This window comes from Ambystoma mexicanum, chromosome 6p (genome assembly GCF_040938575.1).
Source record: "Ambystoma mexicanum isolate Mex_15411 chromosome 6p, UKY_AmexF1_1, whole genome shotgun sequence".
NCBI lineage: Eukaryota > Metazoa > Chordata > Amphibia > Caudata > Ambystomatidae > Ambystoma > Ambystoma mexicanum.
The window spans coordinates 790,072,228-790,100,004 of NC_090935.1; the positions used below are offsets into that span (position 1 = coordinate 790,072,228).

The 27,777-nt window shown below is 43.7% G+C and overlaps 1 protein-coding gene across 1 annotated transcript in view; it reads right to left on the reverse strand.

Annotated features, from left to right (window-relative positions):
• The window catches only part of LIX1 (limb and CNS expressed 1), an 889,780-nt gene that overhangs the window by 342,450 nt on the left and 519,553 nt on the right, over positions 1-27,777 (reverse strand). Inside the window, exon 3 of the mRNA XM_069625450.1 lies at positions 430-570. Within this exon, the coding sequence (XP_069481551.1) occupies positions 430-570 (141 nt within the window). The remainder of the gene's footprint in view (positions 1-429; positions 571-27,777) is intronic.

A 27,777-nucleotide genomic window follows, 5' to 3' on the forward strand; every position in this document is an offset into this window, starting at 1 on the left:
AAACTAGTGTTAATCTTATCAACGACAGACATGTTGAGTTATCCCTGCCAGAATTTAAAACATACACAAATGTTATATAAATAAACATTGCTGAAACAAGTGGCACCCATCCTGCCATCTCTTGCAACAACTTGTGCCCAGGCCATGTAGTGAGCCATAGTGGCAATCGCGTATTTGGGACCTAGGAATAACCACTGGTACCAGTTGATATCTATGAGTATGGAATAAACATGCTAGTGCATTGGCTTGAGGTTTTGCACATCTTAAAAATAAAAATACAGGCATTACATTTTTGGCGGGAATTGCTACCATGCACATATTGTTTTTTGAAAAGCATCTCCTTTTAGGTAAACTCCTTGATCCTGCACAACAGCAGACGATCCATTGCAATGCAGTGATGTGACATTAGAATTCACGGCTGGTACTCACACTGGTGGAAGAGACCGCTTCCTGGACACTCTCCAGAATGAACGCTTTCGTTATCCTTCGAGTGGGCAATTCGTTGAAGAGAGAATTGATCAGTGCCACCTTTGCTGCATCTCTGCGGGCTTCTGCTCTACTGGAGCAACACTACATGGAAACCAAAGATCATAATCAGACCAGGTCATCATTGCCACTCTGTTCTTGGAGTAACTAAAATAGTGACATCACTGCCCTGCGTGACGCATGCAGTTTTGAAGAGAAACAAACCATTCCATGCACAATACGAAGCAGCACTTGAGCAGGTGAATCATGGTTTGATAATTAGCAATAAAATAAGATTAAATGCTCTAAGGCAGGGGCTTGCGTCCAGGGGCACTCCAGATGCTTGTGCTCACCTCCATATTCTGGGATGGTGATATTCCCCATTATGGAATCCCCTAGGATTTCATTGGGGTTCAGGAAATTACTGCTGGTGCCAATTCCGCCATTTCTTGGAGGTAAAGTGGAGGAAAAGCCTCAAGACAAATTTCCATATTCCACAAAACTCAGAATATGGCAGTGCGTTTAAAAGTGGCAGTAATTCTGCTACATAACACAGGTCCCAAATGTTGCCATTCATTTGTGGTGTAAAAAGCAAGGTGCAGATCTTGAATGGTAGTCAAATTATTCACCCTCAAACCTTACAGGCGGGGCGGGGCACGCACGCACGCACGCACGCATATACACACACACACACACACACACACACACACACACACACACACACATACGCCCCACCCGCCCCCCCTCCCTCATAGAACGTTCAACTCATTGAGATGCCTTTTCCTAGCGTCTCTACTTTCGATTCTCCCCAAATCTCCCTGATGTGCTTTGCAAGTGTATCCAATGATTTCCCAAACTCTCAATGATAGGCCATGAAATTCTCCCTAATGCTTCCACGAAATGTAACAAATATTGTATCAAACTCACACCAATATTCCCTACAAATCTCCCCACTGTTCCTTGCAAAGCTTCTCAGTGTACAGGTATTTGCACACAGCTATGTTGCTCTGCACTAGATTCTGTAGTGCTATAGGGAATACATGTGAACTGAGTGTAAGAGTATTACACTATTTGCACGTTTCTGTTAATATGGAGCGGGTGCAAGAGGGAGCTTTTTCACTATTGTAGAACCATACTGCTCCCCTGCTTTGGGTAGAGAGATGTATGTTTAAATTAACATCCTAATGTATGTTTAGAATATTAATATAAACATACATTATCTCTCACCCAAAGCACAGTGCAGGGCAGCAAAGTCAAGCCGGGTGCATTCTTTAGACGGGGACTGTAGAGCCTGCTTCTGAGCATAGGTGCATCCCCAGATATGTTTTTTTTATTCTTTTCCAGGGTGGAGCCCTTGCAACCGCAATAATGATATTCCTGTGAGGAGTAGGAAGATCGGCCCTGCTGCCTCTCATTAATGCACAAACAGCATGTGCATGCAGCGGGAGTATCCTGACTGACAGAAGAGGTGTCCTTTCCTGTTCGTCAGCTTGCCCAGAGGAGACGAGGGGAGGGCCATTCATCTCTTCTTGTCGAGTGTGGTGGCAGTGTGCTGAGGATGCAAGCAGTTAGGTCAGGCAACAGTAAATGTTTGTGTATTTGTCTGTATGCCTAATTGCAAGGGGTTGTCCGATTGCTGTATGGGTGTGTAGGTGAATGTGACTGTGTGCTGTATGAATTTGCGGTTGAACGAGAGCGTATGCATGTGTGAAGAAGATCCTCTATGCTATATAAATGAGCTGCTTATGTATGTGAAGGGCTAGGGAGTGGACCTCTGATCTGGTGGGCGACTGTAGTGGCTACATTTGCGGCATGCCAATTTTGTTTAAAGGGCATCAAGAGTAAAACCAACATGAGTGTTCTTACGTGGCCAAAATGTCCTACTGTATGATTTATTTTTTAATCAGGCGACATCTAATTGAGGGGAAGTTTCCATCCACCCCAAACCAGGCACACACAATTTTCCTTTACTTGATAATGTTCTTGTTATGTACTTGGGACGCCTAATTTAACAATATTGATTCTCTATAGCTTCACTCACCTTTCAGGATGAGAAATACACAGGGTTGCACAAAATGTCTAGTAATAAAATAAATAATTGAATCAATTTAAATATACAGCGCCGAGACAACACTCTTAATCTGAAGATCCAAATGGATGAGGCGAAGGACAAAGGCATTCTAGCGATCCTTTTGCTCCTAGACTTGTCTGCTGCCTTCGACCTTGTCGACTACCACCACATTTTAACTGGCCACCTCTCCACAGCAGCAGCCTTCTCTACTAATGCCTCGGATTGGGTCAACTTCTTTCGCTTCTACCGCACCACCAGAGTCTTCTCTCCATCAGCTTCAGCAGACCTGAGCCCCATACTGCTGACGAGGTTTCAAGACAAGTCCGATCAATGAAAGTCTCATCAAAACAGGTCCACCCCTGTTCCTCCAAAACTATCAAGGACCACATTGACTCCTTGGCTCCTGCCCTTGCTGACTTCTGCAATCACTCCTTCGCCTCTGGAGTCTTCCCATTCCCTCTCAAGCACTCCCTTGTGCACCCCCTTTTTAAGAAACCCTCTTCCGACCCTTCCTGCTAAGCTAGCTATCGCCCAATCTCTATCACTCCCTTCCTGGGCAAGCTGCTGGAGAAACTGGCCATCTCCCAGCTTAATCTCCATGCTGAATCTGTTGGTAGTCTTCATGACCATCAGTCTGGCTTCAGAGCTGCCAGAAGCACGGAAACTGCTCTCCTGAACATCCGTGAGGACCTGCTCTCGAACCTTGACTCTAACATTCCATGGGTTCTCATTTTGCTTGATCTCTCTTCTGCCTTTGATACTGTCAACCATACCATCCTGCTCAACCGTCTCCATGATAATCTGGGTATCACTGGTCAGGCTCTGGCGTGGCTGACCTCTTTCCTCTCAAATCGACCCTCCCAGGTCCAACTGGGGTCTTTCCTATCTTTTTCTCTACCTGTGGTGTCCCCCAGGGATCTAACCACTTTCCCTGGCTGTTCAACCAGTATCTGGCACTTCTCGCCCACCGCATCGCCGCTCTCTGCCCCTACTTTCAGTGCTATGCGGATGATACCCAGCTCAATTTCAGGCTACCCTCGGCCTCCTCTTCTCCTTCCCTCATCTCTGACTGTCTTTCTGCTATCCAGGAATGGTGTGCCGCCAACGACCTCTGCCTTAATGCCAGTAAGACTGAGATTCTACTCATCGACACTCCCACTCCCTCCTTCCCTGCTGCTCTCTGGCCGGCCTCTCTGGGCCCTCTTCCTGCTCCTACCTGCAAGCAAAAAATCTCGGGCTCCTCTTCGACTCCACACTCTCCTTCTCTCCTCACATATCTGACGTCTCTAAGAAGTCACACTACCAGCTACACCTCCTCAGAGGTATCCTTCCTTTCCTCTCCTTCCCCCAGAAGCTCACACTCTCTAGAGCCCTGGTTCTCTCGAAGCTGGACTACTGTAACAGCCTCTATTTAAATCTGCCCGCCTCTACTCTCCGCCCTTTGCAACTCATCCAGAACAGGACTGCGAGACCTGCCCTTGGCCTCAAGCCCAGGGACCGTATCTCTCCAGGACTGAAATCACTACACTGGCTCCCAGTGACTTCGAGGATCAAGTTCAAAACCCTCTGCATTGTCCACAAGGCCGCCGGGGGCCTTGGGCCAAAATACCTTCTACTCTCTCTTCCTAAATATCTTCCTTCTCGAGCTCTTCGCTCATCCGCCTCCAACTCCCTCAGGGTCAGCCGCTTCTCCAAACAACGAGTTGGGGGCAGATCTCTCTCCGCTGCAGGGGCCTCCCTCTGGAACAGCCTTCCTGCCTCCCTGAAACTTGAGGAGAACCATCTCCAGTTCCGGAAGCACCTCAAAACCTTGCTCTTTGCCTCTGCTTTCTCCCCCCCCCCTCTCCCCTGCTAATACTACTGAAACTGCACTGAATCTGCAAGTGGGCCACTCACCGTTCTTGGCCCTTGGCCCAGCCACTCTCCCCTGCACTGCCTCCCTGGCAAGCCCAGCACTGCGGGACTGTGTCTGTATCCCTACAGCCCCCCTTCCCAGCACTTGTCTGCACTTACCTCGCACTTGCCACCAGCTGGCCCTTGTTATTTATCCTGTATGCTGTATGCTAATAACCCTGTACTGCACTTTCCCCTCTCCCTTTCCCCCATGCACTTTTACCTTCCCCTCTACCCTTGCACTTGTGCGATCTGAATGACACCTGACCTAGTAGGATCGTTGTCTGTCTCCCCTTGTTTCCCCCCCTGCCTCATCGCGCCTTGAAACACTTGTGTATAGGCGCGTTACAAATGCCATATCATATCATATCATATCACACTCTGTGGAGTCCCCCAAGGCTCATGCGTGTTGCCCAAGCTTTATAACATATTTACAAAGCTCCTATTCGATCGCCTGGAAAACCTGGGAGTCATCTACGCCAACTACGCAGACGACACTCAAGTCCTCATTCCCCTCTCAGGCTGTTACGAGCAAGACTCTAAACTACTGAATGACATATACCTAGAAATCCAGGCCTGGATGGCCACAAACAGTTAATGCCTGAACGACGACAAGACCGAGCTCTTGATTGTCGGCACTCAAGCATGCCTGAACAAACTGGACCACATATACACATCCTTCATCATAGATGGTAACACTGTCAAGGTTTTCAAAGTAATAAAAACTCTGGGGTTCCATCAAGACACTATCCCTCAAAAAACAAGTTAGCTCCATAGCTGCCTCCATAGCCTATACAAATTAATTCATCTATAGTTGCAAACCCTACCTGTCCACCAGCAGCTGCCTAATAATAGCCAGAGCCCTTGCACTATCAAAAATTGATTATTGCAACACACTCTTTCTAGGCTCATCTGAACTCAACCTGAACAAGCTTCAGGTCCTTCAGAACAACTCACTGAGAGCAGCACTTAACTTATCAAGATCCTGCCATATAGACGAAGGACCACCTGGCTACCCGTTTGTGATAGAATCACGCTTCACACCCTGGTAATCACCCACAAATGCCTCACAAACACAGTCCCCAAATACTTATCTGACAAAATCTGCAAGCACCATTCTTCTCGCCCCAACAGATCTGCTCTATCCCACTGCCTGGTAGTATCCAGGATCAACCTAAAAATGGCGGGAGGAGCCAGCTTCCCAGTCCAAGCAGCCAAACGATGGAATCCCATACCCCTGAACTTCAGACAAGAACCCGCCCTCTTGCCGTTCAAATCTGGTCTCAAAAACTGGCTGAACAATAAACCACCCCAATAAGGCACCCGTCAACTTCTTCACCCATGCCTTTTGATTACTTAGCTACTCTCTTGCTTGGTCACCACATTTGCCATTGTCTCATGTATGTTACGCCATTTTGTACATTGTCTCCTCAGACCGACCTACCTGTAACCATTGGTCATCACATTTGCCATTGTCTCATGTTTTCCTGTATGTAACTCTCAAGCTTTTCCAGCGCCCAGTTACCTCAGGGTTCAGTGCGCGATATAAATAATAAACAAATACAAATACATAAATACAAATACACAAATTATACATCTATGAAATGCCAACATCGATAGTGACTTCAATTAAGAATAATCAGTGCACTGGTCGCATCACTTTTTTATGCAATGTTTATATGAATGTAGACTGTTTAAACTAATGGACGAACATACACATTTTTATTTAGCCCGAGCGCACATCTGCCATAGACTGAAAAATGCATTAGGGTCCAGAATAAGGCTTTCATTTGTTAAAAACCAAATTAAAATGGGAACATCCCTGCCTATCTGAATCTCGCTAGTTCCCCTCTATTGAAATAGGTACCTCCCCCTTACTCAATAGACATGTGGTGTTTCTATTTCATTAATGTGAAAAAATGTACACTTGCAATTTTTAATGGACAACTTAAATCCGGGAAACTGAGTAGCGCATAATCACCCTTCAACTTTTGTCTTTAGCAATTGAGCACTAATAACATGATTCTGCTTGGTTGCGCACCTAAGGAATTACTTCAATTACATTATTATTCTAGGAATTCACACAAGGGGATGTCCTTTTGATGCCCAAAATACTTCTTCTGTGCTAGACGTCTTCACACAGAGGAGTGAGGGGATCCCCTTATATTTTTGATAGAAAAGATCCAATGGTATGTATACAATTCCAAAAGCTCAAACACTTCTGAAATATTGCCTAGCTTCTCAGGATGTACAATCATTCTATATACTTCCACCACTCAGTACTTACAAATGACAAGGCCCAGGGTTTAATCTTTCCAATTATAGTATCACTCTCCTCAGGATTATTTCCCCTTTATATTATACTTGCATATGAATTTCTTTTGGCTGTCTCACAGACCGGTGGGCACCCTCTTGAGGACTACTACAATTCTCTGTTACTAGGATCTGTGGTAAATGGTCTATTTGATCATTGACACATTGATTGTTGATAGCGTGATGCACGCTATACTTTGTTGCACATGAACAGTGTTTCCATGTTTAGGGTGAATTAGATGCACTTTATCAATGTATTTGTGTGAAGTACGATGGTTATGTGTAGATTTTACTGAATGTTATGCTTTGTATACCTTTACCTCTAATATTTAAATTGATGTGATTATATAGTAATATTTGTTTCAATTTGTTCTATGTTCTTCCTTGAGAATTTACTTTTGTAATATCGAATTAAGATTGCACAGTTAAATATTGTTACATTGAAAATGTATTGATTCTTTCCTGTGAGACACAGTTTCCTTGTATGTTATGTGGGTGGCCCCAGGTATCTATGAGCTATGGGGTATACCCATCTGATCATATTTGCAGCCCTCTGGATCAGACATCCAGTCTTCCTAGGTGTGAAGAATGTCCTTCTGATTGAAATATCAGATTGGATGAGGGGGTCACTACTAACACCTGCTCAGAATACATTCAATGTATATTTAAGAATGTAATCCCAATCACAGACAAATATAAGCTGTAAATGGGTGCCATGTGTTTTTCATTGTAGGGCCTGAATCCAGTGAATCAGCTAGAAGGACAGTCATAACATGTTATGGCTCCACTTCCTAAGCCTCGAGTTGCATTTATGTAATGTGAAAGTAAACCAAGTCCCTCAGTTCTGTTCTTGCTGTGTTGCTATGATGTGGGAGAGGGAAGGCATACCATTTGGCAATTCAGGCCTAGTTCCATACTTGTTGGTTTCCTTCACCCTTGAAAATTCCTTTTATTCTCCTAGTTGCAATTGTCAACTTAAAACAGAACAACATTATAAGGTTTTCTTTGTAATGGTAATAACATTTCTATTAAAATGTCCACATGTGTAACATCTGTAGGTTTCAAAATACTGATTCTTAATCATGTAAAGGAAATAAAAACAAACACCTCGAGGCCTCTTGATTTTGGCTCTGCTGTGGAATGCTGGGAATGTCACCCCAGATTGAACTGTTTTTCCATTTTAATAAAGTTTTACTGGATTCCTCCATGTAACAACACTCCCTTTGTGTGCCTGGCCAATAATGTTGCACATATGCTTTAATTTTTGTTGGGCTGCAAACATTGTTTTTCAGATGCTGTATGCAGGCTGGAGGATCACAGGTTTGTTTTTCAAATGTCACTGTTCTTTCGTTGCATACTTTTCTTCAGTAGAAATGTTCCTACACTACATTTTAACTAAAGATAAGAGTCCAATCTATGGACCCTCGTATCCCCTGCATACAATGGTGTGCAGGGGGTGGGAGGGTCCATAGATTGGACTCTTATCTTTAGTTGTTTGTACCACAATATTGTGTCAGTGTCGTTATTCCTCCCCTGCACCCAAATTATTTATAACATTGCAAAAACATATCTTTTTCTGAACTTGAGTTGGTGTGCACTGACAATTAGTTTTCCCATACACTACATTGGTGCAGCCAGTCTGACTGGCTGCCCTAATGTAGGTCATTAAAACCACATAAAATGACTTTCACACTGGTGCATGGCATTTAACTGGTATCGGGCTACAGCCAACATGAGTGATCTTACATGGCCTTACTAGCCTAGTGCAGCCAATATGGCCATATTTCCTTACTGTGGCATGACATGTCTTGCTGGCATCAAGTGCAAAGCCAAAATGCGTGTTCCTACATTACATTGCCACACTGGTCTACAGGGGTGCAGCCAGTCTGCACAGGTTGTCCTACTGTGGCATTGCATTTCCTACTGGTAAAGCCAACAGGAATATGTTATTACATGTTGATAGTGACAGTTCAGTGGACCAGTACCTGCTGTGTGGGAAATTAGGTGTTTTACTGTATAATATACAGAATCAATATCTCAGGAAGGTTGAACAGTTCAGGTTGATATTCCAAAGATTCCAATAGTGCCACACTGTGCATTGTGGTGAATGTACCGCTAAACAAGTGCATACTCCTGTTCCTGATCTCCGAATAAGAGAGCATAGTGTGGTGGATTTAGTGCTGAAAAATACAGATTCCAAAACCAGGAATCAGTTCAAAATGTGGATTGTAGTGATAACATTTTTTATAACCCAGATCTTGCAGTAGTCTCATCCAGAACTTTGTGGGCGTTGTATTGTTTTAGCTTGAGCCTGTCAAAAAACAGATTATTGATGAAGGCTTCTTGGTGGAATAACCTTGAATATTAGTCCTGGACTACCAGGTTATTTCCGCAGAGTTGCACCTGGCCTCTGAAGTGCAGGGAGAGGAAGAGACAGTGCATGATCATTAGGCTAATATTTGACTTTGTTTCTAAAGCACTCATTGATTTGTAGCCGATTAGCTTCTTGATCTTTGAGTGTCCTCATTAAATATGTCCAACACTCTTTTCAGATACTTTCTAATTTATAGTATTGAAAAGTAGGCAGTATTTTTCACTCTCAAATCCTGGGTCTCAATAGCAATACAAGTACCATTGTTTAGATCCTGCTCCAATGGGCACTGTTCTACATTTGCGTCACTTGTGGCTACCTTGTGTCCTAGATCTGAGGGTGTGTCTTCCGGTCGACTTTTATTGTCCTTGTTTTTACAGAGATTTACAGGGGTTTAACTAGCTCCTAGGTGTCAGGTTTTTCATCTGACCAGGGGTTCTTTTAAAGGTCATTCTTATGAATGTAGTGCCCAAACTGGCATGCACCTAAAAATGTACATTCCTTGAACCCCTCTTTCCATTGCTGCAGAGATCAGCATTAATATTTGATGAGCAGGAGCTAAAACCAGCATCTAGGTGTCTGGCATAACCCTGTATGCAGGAGCTACCACATGGTAACCAGGAGCTACCCGGAGATGCTATTTTAACGTTTTGCCCATCATGTATGAACCCATGTGTTCAAATGTATATTAGATGTGTTCTAATTATTTTTTATTAGCATTACTCAAAGTTATTGTTACATGTACATGTTTCTAAGGCACACACTGCCCGAAGAGCCAAACGTTGTTCAAGGTAGCTGTTAGTTTCTAGCTAACTAGGTTCTCCTAGGCTAGAAGCGGGAGTTAAATAGCTCTCAGCTCCCAGCAATTTCAAACCCTGTGCTGTGTTGCTATGTCTTGGACTCTATTACGATCTGCGTTTGTTGAATCCTTCGTCTCTTGCCATGTTGTTTTACATACCTTCACTTTTTAAGTTCTTTGTAATTTGCTTTCCCTTTTTCTTGTTTTACATTTATTTTCTCAGTTCTTTCTTCTGTCTGCTACTTCCCATTTAGTCTTTACCTATGTTTGCTGCTACTTCATAACTTTGCCACTACATCTGTTACTGTATTACACTCTGTTCCCAGACACATTTTTATCTCTGCTGCCACCTCTTTTTCTGTGATGCGACCTTGTTCACTCTTTCTCTCTGATGTTGGTGCAGAGTGACGTGCAAATATGTAGCATGTAACAAATCTAACTTCAAAATGAAATGCAACTGTAACTGTGTCCAGTACATATAACCATTCATGTTTCACACGTCTTCTAGGTGTTTACCACTGCAACTATTCTACAAATTCCTAGACAAATAGTTATAGTCAGATATATTTGTATGGCGCCAGTTGGCTTGGGGAGCCAAATAATCTCCTGGTAGCTGATGGTGTCAAGCCAACCAGGCTCTTCTAGGCCCTGTTCAGGACCTCCATAGCTCCCAGCCAGGTTTCCATTGTACTCTTTGTTGAGCTATAGAGAACCCTGCTTTAATAGGACGATATCTGCAAGTGCTCGTAACTAGTCTATGGAAAGGAATAAACCGTTCCCCATTCAGACTAATGAACGGTCTCCTTTGAACTTCTATCCAGGCATGTTTTAAAGAGCGTACATACAGTGGGGTGATGAAAAAGCAAGCCCACGTTTACCAATGTCCTTTGAGGAAAGTGTGGCGCTGCACTTACACGAGGCCAAGCAGCACATCCAGTGTTTCCAGTGTTATCTTCTCCTAAAACAGGGTTTGTATCAGGAACAGCAGGTTTGTTTCCTGGGCGTGCACTACCGGGGTCTCTCAATCCTACTCTCAGAGGCAGAGCCAATCTCAAAATGTTTGGCAGGCTGGAAGACAGTTTTTACAAGTGGGTCCATAAATGATCCTTCATCCCTCTGCAATTGTCTCCATGCCCGCTACCAGCTATGCCTTTGCTTTGTGAAGAGTGGTCTCGGAAACCCTTACACATAGGTCTCTGTTCCAAAGGGTCCTGGAAAAACTGTGGAAAACAATGTAAGGATGCGGGTCAGTACTGATATGTTACTTTTGATAGAAATCAAACTGTCCATCTTTAAGTGATGTGTCGACTACAGGTCCAAGCACAGCAAGCAAACCTGTATCAGCCTCTTAATAGGAACTTTATATAGCTGCCGTAGAACTGATTACAATATCATCCCCCCTTTCTCTGAGACCAGGAGACGGAATAGCTTCTAAGCCTTTCTTTGGCCTTTTACAACAATATTTCACCCCAATTCTGAGGATATTTAGTTTAGAAAAAGGATGCCAATTTTCTGGATGTGTGAGGCATCTAAAGGCTGAGCAGAACAGTTGTGGTTGGCTTTAACATGAGATGAATAGCAACATCCTTTTGAGTTAAACTATTATAAAACTCGGGCCATATACACAAATGATCAAAATATATAATGCCTCAATCCAGAGGAAAATCGTTGATGTTGTATCCATATGATATTATCAATGCATCTAATCAGAACAACACTGACCATTACATCTGATCATTAGGTCCCTCACTATGGGATCTCAAATTGTAAATCCAAAATTGCTCTTGTCTTTCTAGCTTTTCATCTATCGAACCGCCTCTAATATCTCCAGTTATTTTTTCAATAATTAGCCATGTTAATTCATCCTGGCTGTTTTCTAAATCACAGAAATATGCTACCAGTGGTTCGGTTAGTATCTTATTGCGTATACAGGATTGTTTATCATTTATTTGAAGGTGTACAGGTCGCTTAGTTTTGCCTACATAGCATTTTCCACATGGGCACACAATCACATGGATGATGTTGGCTGTCTAACAGTTGGTGAACTGTTGGAGTTGCCTACTCTTTCCCTCGAAGAGAAACTCAGAGGTTTTGGTGGAAAATTGGCAAATTGTGCAATATCCAGAGGTATAATGTCCAATAGTAGGTGCTAGACATAATAAGCTACAGGTGTCCGAATTTGACTAATCTTTTTTACTCAAGAGCATGTATCAGGGATTGTCAAAGATGAATGCCCTTTTTGAAAGCGAGTAGAGGTTTAGCAACATTGAGGTAATAAACCTGTAGAATTTGCTAGTTCAATAATACTAAATTCCTCTTACGATTGCTCACTGGACAAAATGCAGTGGCACAAACCAAATGATTATTTGTTGTGAAAGGTTTTCTCTTGGATAGAACATGCTCTCTTCATTGAGCATTTCAAATGTTGCTTAGGGTAGCCTCTCTTAAGTAGTCTGTTCCTTATTACTTGTGTTTGCTGATAAAATTCTTTAACATTGTACAATTTCTTTGAGCCCGTAGAAACTGATTAAACAATATATTTCTATGCAAACTCACCAGGCGTTGGCTGTTAAAATGGCGAATCATGTGTCTATTGGTTGGTTTGCGAAACAAGGCTACTTCTAGCTTGCCTTGGTTAACTCGAATGAGGAAGTCTAGAAATGGAATTTCAGATTGACTAGATGTGGCTGTAAATTTCCAGTTAGTTTGGAGGGAATTAACCCGCGTAAGAAATCCAACAAGATGGTCTAAGTTATCTCACCAAATAATTAAAATATTGTCTATATTGTGGCGATATACACAATGCACGTCATTTCTAATTGTTCAACAAAAGGTTGGCTATACTAGGGGCAAAGCTTCACCCATTGAAGTACCTTGCATTGGTTTATAAAAATACTTCTTTAAAGATTAAATAATTTTCTGAGAATGCTACAGTCACTAAATCAGTAATTAATTCAGTCGGCACTCGAGGTTGAGCTTCTCGTTGGTCTAGGCAACTAGTTTTTATTTCTATGGATGCCCTTTGTGGGATATTAGTATAAAGTGACTATGTTAATGTTAAAGGATATTTATACCGCACACTATCACCACCGGAGTGGTCCCCTGGCACTCTGGCTGATCTGAAAAAAAGGGGGGGGTCGGTTGGGGTACGTTAGTGGAACAAAGTTTGGAGAATGAGCAAGAGAGCTGTGATGTGCTGCTGGCAGCTCCAGTTCGGTTTACACCGTTCACTCAGCTTCTTGGTGTGATATACGGTCGGTATCCGTTGTGTGCTGTTGTGTAAGGCTATGTGTGGTTTGTTTGTTATTGCAGTGTAGTGAAATGCGTGCAGTTTGCTGTGTTTTTTAGAGGTATGGTTGTGTTTATTTACAGTTTGAGAGGTGTATGCAGAGGGGTGAGGTTTTAGTAGGGTTGCTTATTAGCATTGTTGTCTGTAGAGATGCACATTCATTTTGTGGGTCTTTCAAGGTTTGGACAAATGTCCTTCCTTTTGGGGATCTTGTTCCATGATGACACAAGGTTGTCCCTCGCTTCTCTGTAAATATATGTCACGCTAGTCAGTCCCTACAATGCTATCTTTGTTGCTACTCAAGCCAACCCTCCTATCCCGATCTGTATGTGATGCAAACTGGTCCCCACGGATTTAGCCAATTGTGGCCTATGCCCATTCCTGTGGAGCTATCTGAATGCGGTGCGGTTCAATTATCACCACTGTGTCCAGATTTGATGCAAGGCAATCACCATACCGATGTCTCCAGTTGATTTTGGTTGTGCGTGTCAGGTTAGTCGTGTGAGATGCAAGTCCATCTCTAGAGATACTGCCTGGGTTTCGTGTATGTCAGCCCAGTGGATTCTATCTTCTACTTACTAGCTCAGGTGCAGGTTTCTCAGTGAGCCACTAGTGGACTTGTTTTGGCTAGCGGGAAGCTAATATGGTGAGGTTGGTTTGAGGTGTTAAAGGTTACTAGCCAATAATTGGTAGGGTAATAGGTAATTCCCTCAACTAACTTGATCGCGTCCCGTGAATCTTTTAAGTAGAAGAGAGCTCACTTGGACAAAGGTTTAATGTAAGAATGCACCTACTTTGCAACAGGTTCTAATAGGGATCCACATGCTGAAACAATGGGGCTCCCTGGAGGATTATTAAGAGGACTTGTGGATTTTGGGCAGTAAATAAATTCTGAAATTCTTGGATTGAAATAAGTGTACTTGTGGGAATTTCAAATTCCATCTATATATGCTTGATTTATATGCTTGATCCTATGAGCAATATCCATTGTGGGATTCTAAGTAAGTAGATGATAATGTGCAGGGTTAGTCAACTATCTATTAGATTCCTTATTATAATCTTGAATGTGTTCAATAACAATATCTCTGCATTTATTGGCGGGTTTGATGATGATGCTAGTGTCTCTTCAGTTTTGTAGGGCTTGATATTTTAATTTCGATAGATTGTATTTAACAAAGTTATTGGAGGTCTGAATGGTATCTATGCCTTTAATAATGACAGCCTTAAACATCAAGAATTGTTTATGCATGCCCTTTATCAGATGTATGAACGTGGATTTAACCTGAAAGAGCGTACTAGGTGATTCAGCCATGTCACAGTCAAAGAAGATTTTTAAACTGATTTTTTGCAAAAATTGCCTGATCTCCATTTCAAGTTGAAGATTAGAGGGTACCTCGCTTGGCACAAAAGACAGACCTTTATTTATTAAGGAGGCTTAATTCAGGCTTGGTTATGTGTGTGTTAGTAAGATAAAACACAGCTATTTGTGTGTCCTGATGGTTTATCTGTGATAAACTCTCCTTCGTGTCTTGAATTTGTTCTGTTCTGAGAATTCTTGATTGTACATCTGATTTGGTGCACCATGCAACCTCTCCCGTCGAGGTCCTATGTAGCCTCCTCGATCTAAAAAAGTGTGTGAATTTCCCAGAGTGAAAAATGCTTCATTGTTAGATGTTGAAGGACCCTCAAACTCTGGATATGAATTAGAAGATGAGGGGTCATTAAATGTGACCCACCTTCTTTGGGCTGTCTTTTATTGGAATCTACCAGATACCACCTTACTTTGGGCACAAACCGCATCGACTAAATACGCGTACACCGTTTCCTTTTTAAAATTCAATAGATATTTACGTTTTTCCATCTTTTTGATTAAAGTAAAGGTCTTAAAGTCATCTAGGTGTTTCTGTTCATGTTGTATTTTACATCTGTAATAAGTGGATCTGTTTGAAATGTCTCCTCTGCTTTCTCTATTTCTAGGGTTATTTTATGACTTTCACTTTGTGCTGTAGTGGTAGTTAAATCCAGAAGGTCTCTACAACACAGCAATTTTAATTAAAGATGTTTTATATTGTAGACTGAAAAGAAAAAGGCATGGTGATTTTTTAATCTGAAGACTCATGGGAACGATATTGCTCTGGAGATATTTCTTAAGGAGGAGATATTTCAGTTCTGAATTGCTTCTTTTAAGACGCAGGAGGCTGTCGCAGCCAATTTTTCGTTGCATAATTACCTTCTATAGACACATTTTCCAAAAAAGCAGGGTCCACTAATAATGGTTGCGATGTGTTCCTCAGAGTGCGAAAGCCCTTCATTACTCATAGTGGCAAAAGGTAAAGCCAATTGTAAACCACTACTCTATACCAGCTAAACATTAGTCCTAAAGGTCCTCAATTTGGGAGTGCTTAAGCCCAACCCTCCCCCCGCACTCTCCTGAGCCAGTGGCTGTCTCTGGCGCTGCCTGCTGTTCTCAGTGGAACTGGCTAGACTGTCCTTTTGCACAGACACTACAGGGGCGGACATGGAATACATAGCTTGTGCAACAGGTGAGTTTGGTATCCAGTGGAAATGATGCCAGCAAACATGTAGTCAGTGAAAAAGCTGTGGTGAAAATACCACTGCAGGGAAAAAGTTGCCAAGCAAAAAGTAGTCAAAAATGTAGTGCTGCTATGTTAGTGTTAAGGAGGGTTTTGTGGGTTTACGGTTGCCTGTTTTAAGGTTAGAATAGGGGTTAGGGTAAAGATAGTAGTTGAGGTTAGAGCAAAGATTTTGGACAGAATTAGGGTAAGAGTTAGGGTCAAGGAGGAAGCTGAAGGGCTGGTGATGTTGGGGTTTGGTTAGTCGCCAGGGTTAAGTGTTAGGGTAGGGATTATGGGAAGCCTAGGGTAAAGTCTTAAAGAAAGGGATAGGGGAGTTTGGGAGGGCTGGTGATGGCCAAGGTTAGGATTAGAGCAAGGGTTTGGCGAAGGGCTAAGTCATTTGTGGTGAGCCGGTGACGAAGTTGGAATTAGGTTCACTGTTCATTTTCCAATGATTTGGCATTGAGTAACATGCAAATAAAATGCTTTAGCACGCTGAAGGGTTAGTGTTCTGGAAGAGTTCAGGGTAGTAATTAAAATTAGGGGAAGTTTCAGGAACAAAGTTAGGGTGATTGTGGAGTTTTATTAAAAGTTTGGATCATTGTTGGGTTACAGCAGTGTACATTTATGTATTGAAAAATAGCTTTTTGGGTGATTTTATTACTGGCAGCATTGTCACATTTTGCATTGATTTTATTGAATGACTACAGTTTTGAAAAAACATTTTGCTGGCTACATTTTCACACAACTATATTTTGCTGGGGACATTTTCACACAGACCGTAGGTTTTCAGCACCCCACAAAACGCGACAATGGTCTGTTATTTCAAAGAGCGAGGAGCAAATGTGAAAGCAGTATGAGAACCATTGCAGCACAATGTCTTGCATCCCCATAGTAGGACAAAGGTGTGGAAGGATGTCAAGGTGCATGGTATTAAAGATAACAGACATCCAACAACATCAGGACACAAGATTTACTCTGTGGGCTGAAGTAACTCTGCCTAGCTCTCCATTACAGCAGTTTATGTGCAGGTTAGCGTGTCAACTGGCTAACGTAAGTACTACCTGATGTAACTGGCGAGGCTGTGGGATAGTAGAGGTTTGGATGGTGTAGAGTCCTGGTTTTGAATCTAGTGGCGAGGGTAATGTGGGTAAGGCAGTGTGCTAAATGTACAAGTCCCAGTGTTAAGCAAGGCAGACAGAGCAAGTCTGTCAGGGATGATAAAATGTGACTTGTGCGAGCCAGGGGCCTCGGAACATTATTGGTCGTAGTTGCTGGACATTTGAGGGGATAGATGGTGGGAAACCTTCTCAGATCTGACAAGAGTTCTGGCCTGGGGTGGAGGCTTTCTACAGGAGACTAGTGGTTTGTTTTTGGCCTAAAACATGAGTGGTTGGTGATTAAGCTAATTAAATGACGGGTCTGACCAGATGATGATCGCTATACTGGCTGGAGAGTATGTGACATAGGGGCCTCATCACGAGTTGGGCGGTATCCCGTGTTACCGCCAAACCACCTGGCGCTATTAGTGCCGGATCATGGGTTTGGCGGAACAGAAATTCCCCATTGGGCACATTCGGGGATTCCCCATTCTCCATTGGGCCCAATGGGGAATTTTAGGTGCTACTACTGCCGGTGGTATTAGAGCGGCGGTAACGGCACCGGAAATCAGCAAAATCGCAGCAGATTCGTCCCCAGCTCAGAGCTGGGGGTAAATCCTGCCAAATCCATGATATGGTGGACTCTTAAATGCAGCAGTAATAGTGTTACCGCCGCATTTAAGGGTTACCGCCAAACTCATGATGAGGCAGATAATCAGAGGGCCTAGACTGGTGATGACCGGAGTCATTGAGTGGCCCACAGAAACCAGTTATGCTCTAGTAATTCTATGCAAGATCCAGGAAAAGTAATTGGTGGATCAGGTGGTAAAGCGGAAGGCCTACTTAGGTGTGCTTTGTTGATAGGACTTGCTTGTTGGTCAAGGGGTTGGTGAGGGTTTAGAATAAAGGTGGTTTTGAAATCTTCATATTTTCAATCAAATGGTTAATTGGTTACCTTGAATGATCCTATTACCAGTGCTGCAAAGGCCCGAAGGTAAATGTGGGATGGCTGCTATCACATAAGGGTATAATGAGAGCTTGATTGCTGGTTTATCAGTGAGGTGAGCTGAAAGGTAGGCTTTATGGTGGGATTTCATCTAGAACGTAATGGTGAGTGAAAAGAGTTTTTGGATATGAAGCTTAGGTCTCATCTCTTGGTGCACACCATGTTTGAGAGGGATGTGTGAAAACCGAATTGACAAGCTCGGAGGACAATTCATAGCTATTGGCAATGGTTCTCTCACATGCATTCCCACTTTGGAGTATGTTCATCTTATCTTTAACTATGCTTTGGGCAATTACTGGGACTTGAAGAAATTCTAGGGGGTTTATTGAGTGCCAACTCCGTTGTAAATACCAGTACTCCAATTGTGGATACGACTTGAAATAGTATTAGTCTTGCTTGCCTAATTAGATGTTGCCTAATGATCTACATTGACTCCCAGTGGATGCAAGGATTAAATTCAAAACCCTCTGGATTGTCCACAAGGCTTTCTGGGGCCTGGGTCCAAAATACCTTCAGCGATCCCTCTGCAAATACCTCCCTTCTTGAGCTCTTTGCTCCTCTACCTCTAACTCCTTCTGGGTCAATTGTTTTTTTCAAAGAAACGAGCTGCGGTAGATCTCTATCTTCGGCTGGGGCCTCCCTCTGGAACAGCCTCCCTGCCACTCTAAAACTTGAGGAGAACCATCCTGGGTTCCGGATGCACCTCAAGACCTTCCTCTTTGCTTCTGCCTTCGCTCCCCTTCTCCCCTGCTGATCTGCTCTCTCTTGGCACTGTGCACATGCCCATCCTCTGTCCCCTGGGCCCAGGTACCTGCTCACCCTGCCACCTTCCTGCACTGCCTCCTTGCCACCCCTTGCACTGGGGACTGTATCTGTATCCATACACCCCCCCCCCTATTTTTCTTCTTTTTCTGCACTTATCAGAGTTACCCAGTCTGCTGTCTTAAACCCAGCACTTGCCACTTGCTGGCTGCACTACCACTGTTTATTGCCTCCATTTTCTATTTATTTTTATTTATTATTATTTAAAAAATCTAAAACGATGGTAGGGAGCTTTGGATGGGCGCCGACGTGTCTGGAATCGAGCTGGTGTGTGCAATGCAATGACCTCGACGTATCCTATTAGCCCTTGTTTGCAGCACCAGGTGTACATTAGGTTAGAGATAAAGCATGTATTGTTTTCTTCACATAATGACCAATTAATTGTAGCTTCATGGCTGATGACGCGCAAAGAGGAACTCACCTGGAAGAAGATGGACAGACGGGGACAATAGCCTGGCATCCCGTATGGAGCAGGTAGCCTATGTATAGGGCCTCACCAACCAGCCATTTGGATTTGTACCTTATGTAATTTACGTTATTGATGACGCTGTGTGCCTTCATCAAGTGTTTCTAATGCTGATTTAAACAGACGGTTCCATGGCAACAGAGTGCTTTGCTGGCGCATCTCTACTTTTGTGGAAATAAACCTTGTTTTCCATGCAAGAGGTGTGCTGGGCATTTTTCCCTAGTGGGTTGCATTTTTTCTGGAGTGATCGTTGAGGCGCTTCTCTACACACCCCTGCAACGCCGTCTGCCATTAGTCGGTGTAGTGGGAGGGGATTAGTGTTTAGAAAGGCGCAAACGCACAGTAAAGGTAAGGTTGCAGTGTTAGGGGTGTCATTTTTGTATGTTTCCAGTGAAACAACTAGGCCGTCCCAGTTTTTCCCCCTGAAGGGCATTCCCCCTTCCTTTACTCTAGGGTTCACACTCGGGTAATCTTAGGCTCACTTCTTTGGGAATGCGTCAAGTGCGTGCAAAGTACCATGATTTGGGATATGCCTTGATAATGGCCAACATTTGAAAAGAGGGGATGAAAAGGTCTGGTTGAGAAGGGGCATGTCGCTCTACCACTGGCTAACCTGTAGTTCCTCCATACCATATTCAACATGGCTCCCAACTATTCCCTCCTGAACAATTCAATCGCCAGGTTGGGTTCTTCCTTACCTTAATGCAGCATGGTGAAAACAGAATTACGCTTGGGGGCAATAACTTTGCAAAAAGAAGTGTTTTTATCCCACAACTTTTGGGGGAGTTCAAGGGCCCATCAAGAATTTAAATGGGGGCAGGTGGTAAGTCATTTGAGTTGAAAAGTGTGCCAAGAAGCCTGTTACAGGCTAAAGAGCTACATGTGAATTGGAATTGCATGTTGGCACTTGCAATCCCAATGCCCAGCAGCAGCCCAAGAAAGACAAGAGTAAAAAGCCCTTCTAAGTTGAGTCCAAGAAAGACTCAAAACAAAAAGACAATTTGAGTTGACTGTAATAACGAGTGGAAGAACCAGTTCAGTTATACGTTGGGCAATTTTACCCAAAGAAACAGAAAAGACTAAGAAGTCATTTGTCTGGTGTGTGGAAGAAAAGCTCTGCAGAGCTGGTAGCATTCTAAGAGGGATTGAGCGCTGACAAGCACATGTCAGTTAGCTGGTCAAATAGAACAGCGAATAGAGCGCCCGCTTTGACATCTGTGCAGAGCCTGCGACTCAGGATTGAATCCCGGCAGGGGCAAAACTCAACCTTTCATCCTTCCGAGGTCGATAAATGAGCACCACAAACTGTTGGTAATAATTAGCAGCGCTCAGATGCCCTAGGGTTCGTAGCGCTATATAAATGCAAAATTATTATTAATTGTCTGCTGGGAAATGTTGCCCTTAAGATGCAAATGAGCACACAAGTACCTTTAATATCATATCCATCTAAATGCATCCATAACATTGTTCTCCTGCTTCCATGTAATAATGTCCCGCAAAACTGTCTCCTGAGCAAAAAAGTCGCTGTTTTTTGCAGGGACGTTATTACATTGAACATGGAGGGGACACCCCCGCACACCTATTTTTTTCTTTTTACAAGTGGTGCAGGGGACATCCCCGCAACCCGTTCCCATACATAATGTCACCATATATAATGTCGCCGATGGCTTTTGCCGGCGACATTATGTATGGGGACATTATTACCTGATAACGTTCTCTTTTGGTGTACAGGTTTAGATTTAGTGTAATAAAGCGACTTGTACACATTAACCTTTAAAACCTAGCATTTTCCTTAATTTAAAGAGAAACAAAAAAGAACTAATGAAACAAACAAAAACGATTACATTATAGCATGTCTATGCCAGTAAAATATAAAAGTTATGGCCCCTTCGCCAAGACTCAAAGCCTTGACAATTCGAGGGGCGGGAGGGGGGTCTGGTGTAGAGGGTGTGTGGGGTTCATTACATCTTTTGTAAACTGCATGGTTGGAAGTAGTAGTACACATGTTTTATTAGGCACGGGCAGATCCCACAGAACAGTTTCATGGCCTTAGGACAGACCATAATATAAAATATTACAGAAAATAGCATGAGCAAAACACACACAAAATTACAATGGCAACTACACATCAAGAGATCAGAACTAGGCCCCTGCTAAGGGGAGCAATTCGATGGCTGGACTAGCGAGCAAATAACACATCACGTTAATCTTAAAGACAGTCAATGAAGTGCACGTTCTGCTGTTCAATGGAAGAGCATTCCAAACATGATTGCCTCCGAAACCTGTGTTTCCAGCCAGCTGCCCAGCATGACAACAGTGACCGACCAGGAGGATACCAGCTGACAGATCCGATGGAGCACCACCATTGGGCATCTTCTAAATCAGAGTGAGGGCTCGGAACTGGATGTAGGCCTCCATTGTAAGCCAGCGGAGAGCCACGCGAACCAATGGCACATGGTCAGACTCCTTTAAAGGGGAAGTGCTCGGTTTTCTACACATGGGCTAGTGATTTTTTTTTTTTACAGATGCCCAGATAATCAGATATGCAACACTGCAATCTGGACACCGCAGCCGCCTAGACCATCAGAACACAGCGCTGTATCTGCAGCAGGCGGCGGATCTTCATGATGCTCTGTAGATGGTAATGATCTAGCCTAATTACTGCATCCACCTGAGGAGGGGAGGGCAGCCGGCTGTCAAATGGAACACCCAGGTTCCTGGCCAAATCCACTGGCACTCAGGGCTGGACTAAATGATCAGGCCATTGGGCGCTTGGGAGAAGATCGCTGGTGGGGGGAGGCACAGCCAGGAAGCCGAACCTATGCCTCATTAACATTTAGGTGAAGCCAGTTGTCCCGAAATCCAGCACGGCGCCTCCTCCGGGCACAAAACACCCACAGCCTCTCCAGAATCCCCATGTAGATGAAGCAGTATCTGGGTGTCCTCAGCGTAAAGCTGAGACCACAGACCAAATCCCTCCACATGAAACATTGATATGGTAAATAAGACGGGTGGGGGGGTCAAACCCTGCAAAGCTCCACTGGGGTAGGGTGCTTTGGTGAGATGTGATCCCTTCCCATCACCTCAGCAAAGAGCAAGGCCATGGCAAGGCGCGCCCTGGACTCCCCTGGTGTACTCCAGGTGGTGAGTCGGGGTCTCGTGGTCAACTCTACGGTGGTAAATGCTGATGAGAGATCTAGTCCAATTAAGCTCTTCCACTATCCCTCAGGTGGAGCAGTTTTTCATGAATCGGAGGACCGTGGTTCCAGTGCTCCTTGTGGGGCTCAAGCCGGGCTCAGAGCCTAATGGGCGGTCTTCCTCCTCCCTATCTACGATTTTCCCAATAAAAATATTAGAATGCTTTAAGAAATTAACTCGATGTAATGAATCTAATGAAGCCTTTATCAAGGGAGACTCCAATGCCAAGAATTTGGTAAAAGGCCTTTCTGTAATGAGCCATTAAAAACAGTCGGCCTGTTTATCCATACAACTGAACCCTATTACTGCACCTCCTTTGTTGCTTCACATCTAGGTTTGCTATGTAAAATAAATAAATAAATCCGCAAATGCACACAACCTAGACAGTTCTATTTCCTTTCTAGTCTGGATCAGCACCTCTCCCCCCACCCAAACAGGGCCGCCTTTGAAAGGTGTTCTACTTGCAGCCAGCCGACTGAACACGAGAGCTGAGGAATCCCACCTCATCATACCCACCCTGATTGCTATACACTGGACTCCTCTGCCTGGCTGTAGCATCTTCAAAACCTGTTACATCAAGCCGTGGAGGCAAAGAAGTCCCTGATGCACAAAGATGCTGGCAACCTGCTAAAGCCAAACTCTGAAAGAAAGAGGACAGGTAAGTACAGCAGGAAGCAGGCTTTTGCAATGTCTGCCCCCAAGCGATATGGAAGATTAACCCTATTCACAAGAGGGTCACCCAAAGTCTCTTGAAATCCAGAAAGTAGTCTAAATAAAGTGAGTCACTCTGATACACATCTCCTTCCTTGCCCGCACCACAAACTGGGCTATGCCCACTCTACTGGCTAGGCCTGGCCTCCTGACCCAACCTGATCAGGATTCCAGTGTCTCCCCTGTAACATGCTACCATGTGACCGTCACTCTTGTGCCCGATCTCAAACCATCCTCGTTGCAGGTTTCGCAGCACTAGTTCGCCCAGATAGCTAGGGTTGCACTAGATTATCACCCAACACCAGAATGTACAGTTCTATTTAATCTTAGGTACCCGGCTTTGGGATCATATATTTTGCTTATTTAGGGTTTCTGTGGCCACTAACTTCAGAGACGCTGGTGTGAGGCCAAAAGACACAGGATTTCCCAGGACGCGAATGTCCAGCCCCTTCCTAAACCTCCTCCAGCATTCCAGAGGGGTTTCCCTCTAGCACTGAAGACGTTACAGCGGGCGCTGGTGTGTGCGGTGCGTGCTGCTACATTTAGCATAAGAACGCACCACAGGTGGTGAAAGGTCAGTGGGAAAACGCGAACCCGGAAGCATGCGTCATGCTTTCGGCCCTTGCCTCAGATCAGGCGCTTAAGCGCGAGGGTGGCTTCTCTCTTCGCAGAGAAAGCTGGCTGGACCGTGTCTGCGGAGAAAGAGGACACATGCACAGTGGCCCATAATTCTATTAGAATAACGTGAACCATCTGGACGATTTCACATCTCCAGCATTGCTGAGGTTGACCTGGACCCGGCTGCTGGAGAGAACTGAGAACATGTACCGAACAAGCTGTGAGGATAAGGCAAGATGAATAACCACAGATTTAGCTTCTCATAAATATTTTCTCGGTCACTTCCCTGCCCTTTGATATAAAAATGCTCATCCGAGGCCAAGTGAGAGTACAAAGAACTTTTCACAAGGCCGCCAGAGTCAAAAAACAATCTAACATTCCGCTCACGGTGCCCATCGCGAAGCAGAGAAGTGCAGAGCATCCAGCCATCCAGGCAGGCCTGGCTTGCAGCTGCCTACAGCGGTGGCATGGAGCCATTCACCGCTTGCCCTTCTGACTCCTGCTTTATTGTCAGAAACCAAACTATTATAGTCCATTTGAATGACAACCAAAATAATCTGACGGGGCGAGAAGTAGGAACTACAGTACTGCACTCATCTTAACATCTGGCTCCAAATAACCAATGGAGTTGGCACAAAATACCATTTTCATTTTCAAAAAACGTGAGACCTCTTTATAATGCAATGGTACCTTACCTGTAACATCAGGGGGAACGCCCCCTATGTGGAGTGCTTTGCTTCCTAGCTAGGTTTGCACTTTATAAATCCCACATATACATGAAGCGCTAGCCTGAACGAAAGTGCAGCAAAGCTTAGTGTTCATAGACATGAAGAAGGGACTATGAGCAGCCAAATTCTCCGGGCGTACACGTTAACTTAAATGTTCAGTTTGACTGTGAGGTGCATGCAGGAGCCTCAGCGAGGCATAAATGCTGCATAGAAAGTCCAGTCAATGAGAACCCTAAACTTCCCCATTTGTTTTTTGTCGGTTGGGAACGGTTGCAACTTGTGCCGAGAGAAAACGCATGTCGTTCAGATTTTATTTTTCAGTGTGCGCTAAGAATAGCTTTACAAAAAAAACAACAAAAAATATCGCCCCTTGCCTCTAGTGCAATGCTAGACGGATGATGAAAGGGTGAAAAAAAATAAGCAGATGCACATTTTGCTGAATGACTATTGTTGCATCATTGGGACAAATATACAATGGTTTCACTATTTCAAGAGGTATTATCTGGTACAAAACAAGCTACAAGTAGGGGTGTACCGAATAATAGATTTAAGTATTTGGCTGAATACAGAATAGTTGGACAAGTATTCGGTCGGAGCCGAATAATTGCATTTTTTAGTAAATAAAGTTATGTAAAAAAGGAAAACACTTTGTAAATTAAAAACATACTTTAAAATATGGATACCCATTCTTTATTTCATTTCTTTTCTTTGTTGTCTATGGAAGATGCTTGTGTAAACCGTGAAAGGAATACATTATCAGGAAATAAACTGTTCAATAACAGCACATGTTTTGTATTTTTGTGCATTGATAGGTGTCGCTTGTTGGGCAGGGCCCAAGTAACTAAGACTAGCCCAAAAGTATAGTATGCATGTATGCAATCACTGTGAGGGGTGACTGGGATGGGTCTACTGCTGGGGTGCCCAACATACGGCCCGCGGGCCAAATGCGGCCCTTCATTCCGCGATATTTGGCCCACGAAGTGTGGTTACTTTTGTAATGAGATACGCCCACATCAAGCATTTCATTACAAAAGTAAACAGTTTTCAGGGGACCATTGCTGGGGTCAGGCACACTGACAATAGTCTGCACCTCTATTAGAGTGACTATTGCCCTTATCTTTATCTCCATCATAATGTATGCACCCCCTCCTTTGATTAGAGAGGAAAGCAGTCTTAGGCACCCCTGGAGGGCATACATTATAATGGAGATAAAGATAAGGTTAATAGCTGCCAATTAGCACGAGACTGCAAGCCAGCAGTCAGTCACTTGCTTATAAAGAAGGATTCAAGGGAGCTCAAACAGTGAATGCCCGCTGAGTAGCAAAGAATCCTCCTTTATAAACAAGTGGCTGACGTGGAGGAACCAGTGTTAAAATCGCCACTTTTATATATTTTAGGAGACAAAACTTTCACCATTTTGCATTGTTTTCCACAAGTGTCCAATCCAGAGAGAGGAAACAGTATAGCCTATGAGAGGCTGAAATATTTGCCCGCTCACTGCCAAAAAGGTGCCAGAATCCGGAAGTGCCTGGAATTCTGCTCCACTATCTGTGTAACATTATGGGCGGAATGTACCAATGCACTCCAAGAACCTCTGGTTTTGAAGGGGCTGTATGAAAGTTTAAATAAAAAAAAAAAATTGATGTACACTTTATTCCTGAACTGGCACACCTGCACATTTCAGGTGAAAGGAAAGGCTTACATATGCATATTATCATAATTCCTTTCCTTTCACAAAGCACAATGGTTATGTTCATCCACAAATAAATACCATGTAACTGCTGGATATACATATGTACTGGTACTTTCAAGTGTTACTTTTGGGCCTGTCCATTATCCTTCTGGGTCCATCTAGGTACTGAAACACGAAAGGAGTGATTACATCAATTAGCACCCTGCTCACTGCTGAAGTGCTAAAGAATACAAGCCTTTGCAATGCTAAAGCCATGCTTTCTACCTGTGGTAGAGAGAAGATGAGACATTTGAATACTGTCTTTTCATTAATAGATAGTATTTTTCTTTTTTTTGTCGGGTGGGGTATGTTTGTGGTGTTTTGGGGCCTGGTAAAAGACACCAGACAAAAATATATAGGGAATGATGAGTCCTCTATGGTTCTCGGCTGAACCCACAGGGCAGGGAAAGTGCTGATTTTCATATCTTTGGCACGTGCATGTTTATTTTACTTATTTGTTTCACTTGTACATCCATTTGGTCCATTGTTTCCAAATTGTAAACTTATCTCTCCTTGTTATGAGAAAAATAGCCCTCTTTTTTTAACTCTCTAATGCCGGGAGGGATATTTCTGCTACCACGATCTTCCCAGCGATTCCACAGTATTAGAAATAGTCAGTGCATGGTTGTGTGATGGACTTGGGATGCACTCAAGTGTCCCCTTGAAGTATTGAGGCTTCTTCCCAAGGAAGTGTTTTCATGTATATCCCATTTATCTAGGAGGATAATCTGGGGGTTGGCAAGATGCCTGACAGAATGCCAGAACCAAGAGTTGGCTGTGTATGGGTGAATGCATGGAACACAAAAGGGGCGAGGAATGAGAAGAAGTGGTAATCTCGAACCATCAAGAGCCATACCTGCTTGGCAACTTGATGAGGGATGAGATGTACTGATCCATGTTTGATGATGTAAGTGCGGTGCTTTACGTGGCAGTAGGCTTTCAAATTATAGTAATATGTACACGCCAACAGTGAGAAAACATACTCTGAGGTCCATAGCCAAACTGTGCTCAACAGACTAAGTGAAAGACGACTGTGGATGTGCGACAAACAGGGTAGGTCACGAGAGGTGGTTGAGATGTTTGTCCTTTTTGCACATTTTTGTATGATGTGTTCAAACGTAATGCAAGTATTTCTTTTTCTCAGGGGTGGTCAGGCTTTTAAACCTCCACAATGCTAGTGTGCCATTGTGAGCCAGGATGTTTTCAAACTATGCACAAGGGAACAGGAGAGGAAAAATACCTTGTATTTACCAACAAATGGCCAGGTTCTGTAGACTGTACAGCTGGGATGAACTATGGGAACTTTTAAACAAGGTTGGGTTTTGAATTCCGGCTCCTCTGGAGGCTAAGCACAAGGCAAGTACTTGAGGCCTGCTAGGAATTTATTAGAATGGCTTGAGGGGCGTGGGAGGCAAGATTTTTCTTGGACTGATGCTGGGCTCTTCTGGAAAATTCTGCATAATCCAGTATTTAAATCCCTTTTGAACTCGGGCTGCAGTTACCTTGTCCTCTTAAAAGATTGTAGTTGGGGGATTTTAGGTCAAACAAAAGGGTAACTTTTGCTTACCAGCTTAAGAGCGGTCAGATAAGCTTTGGAAGAGATTGGGGTATTGAGGAGT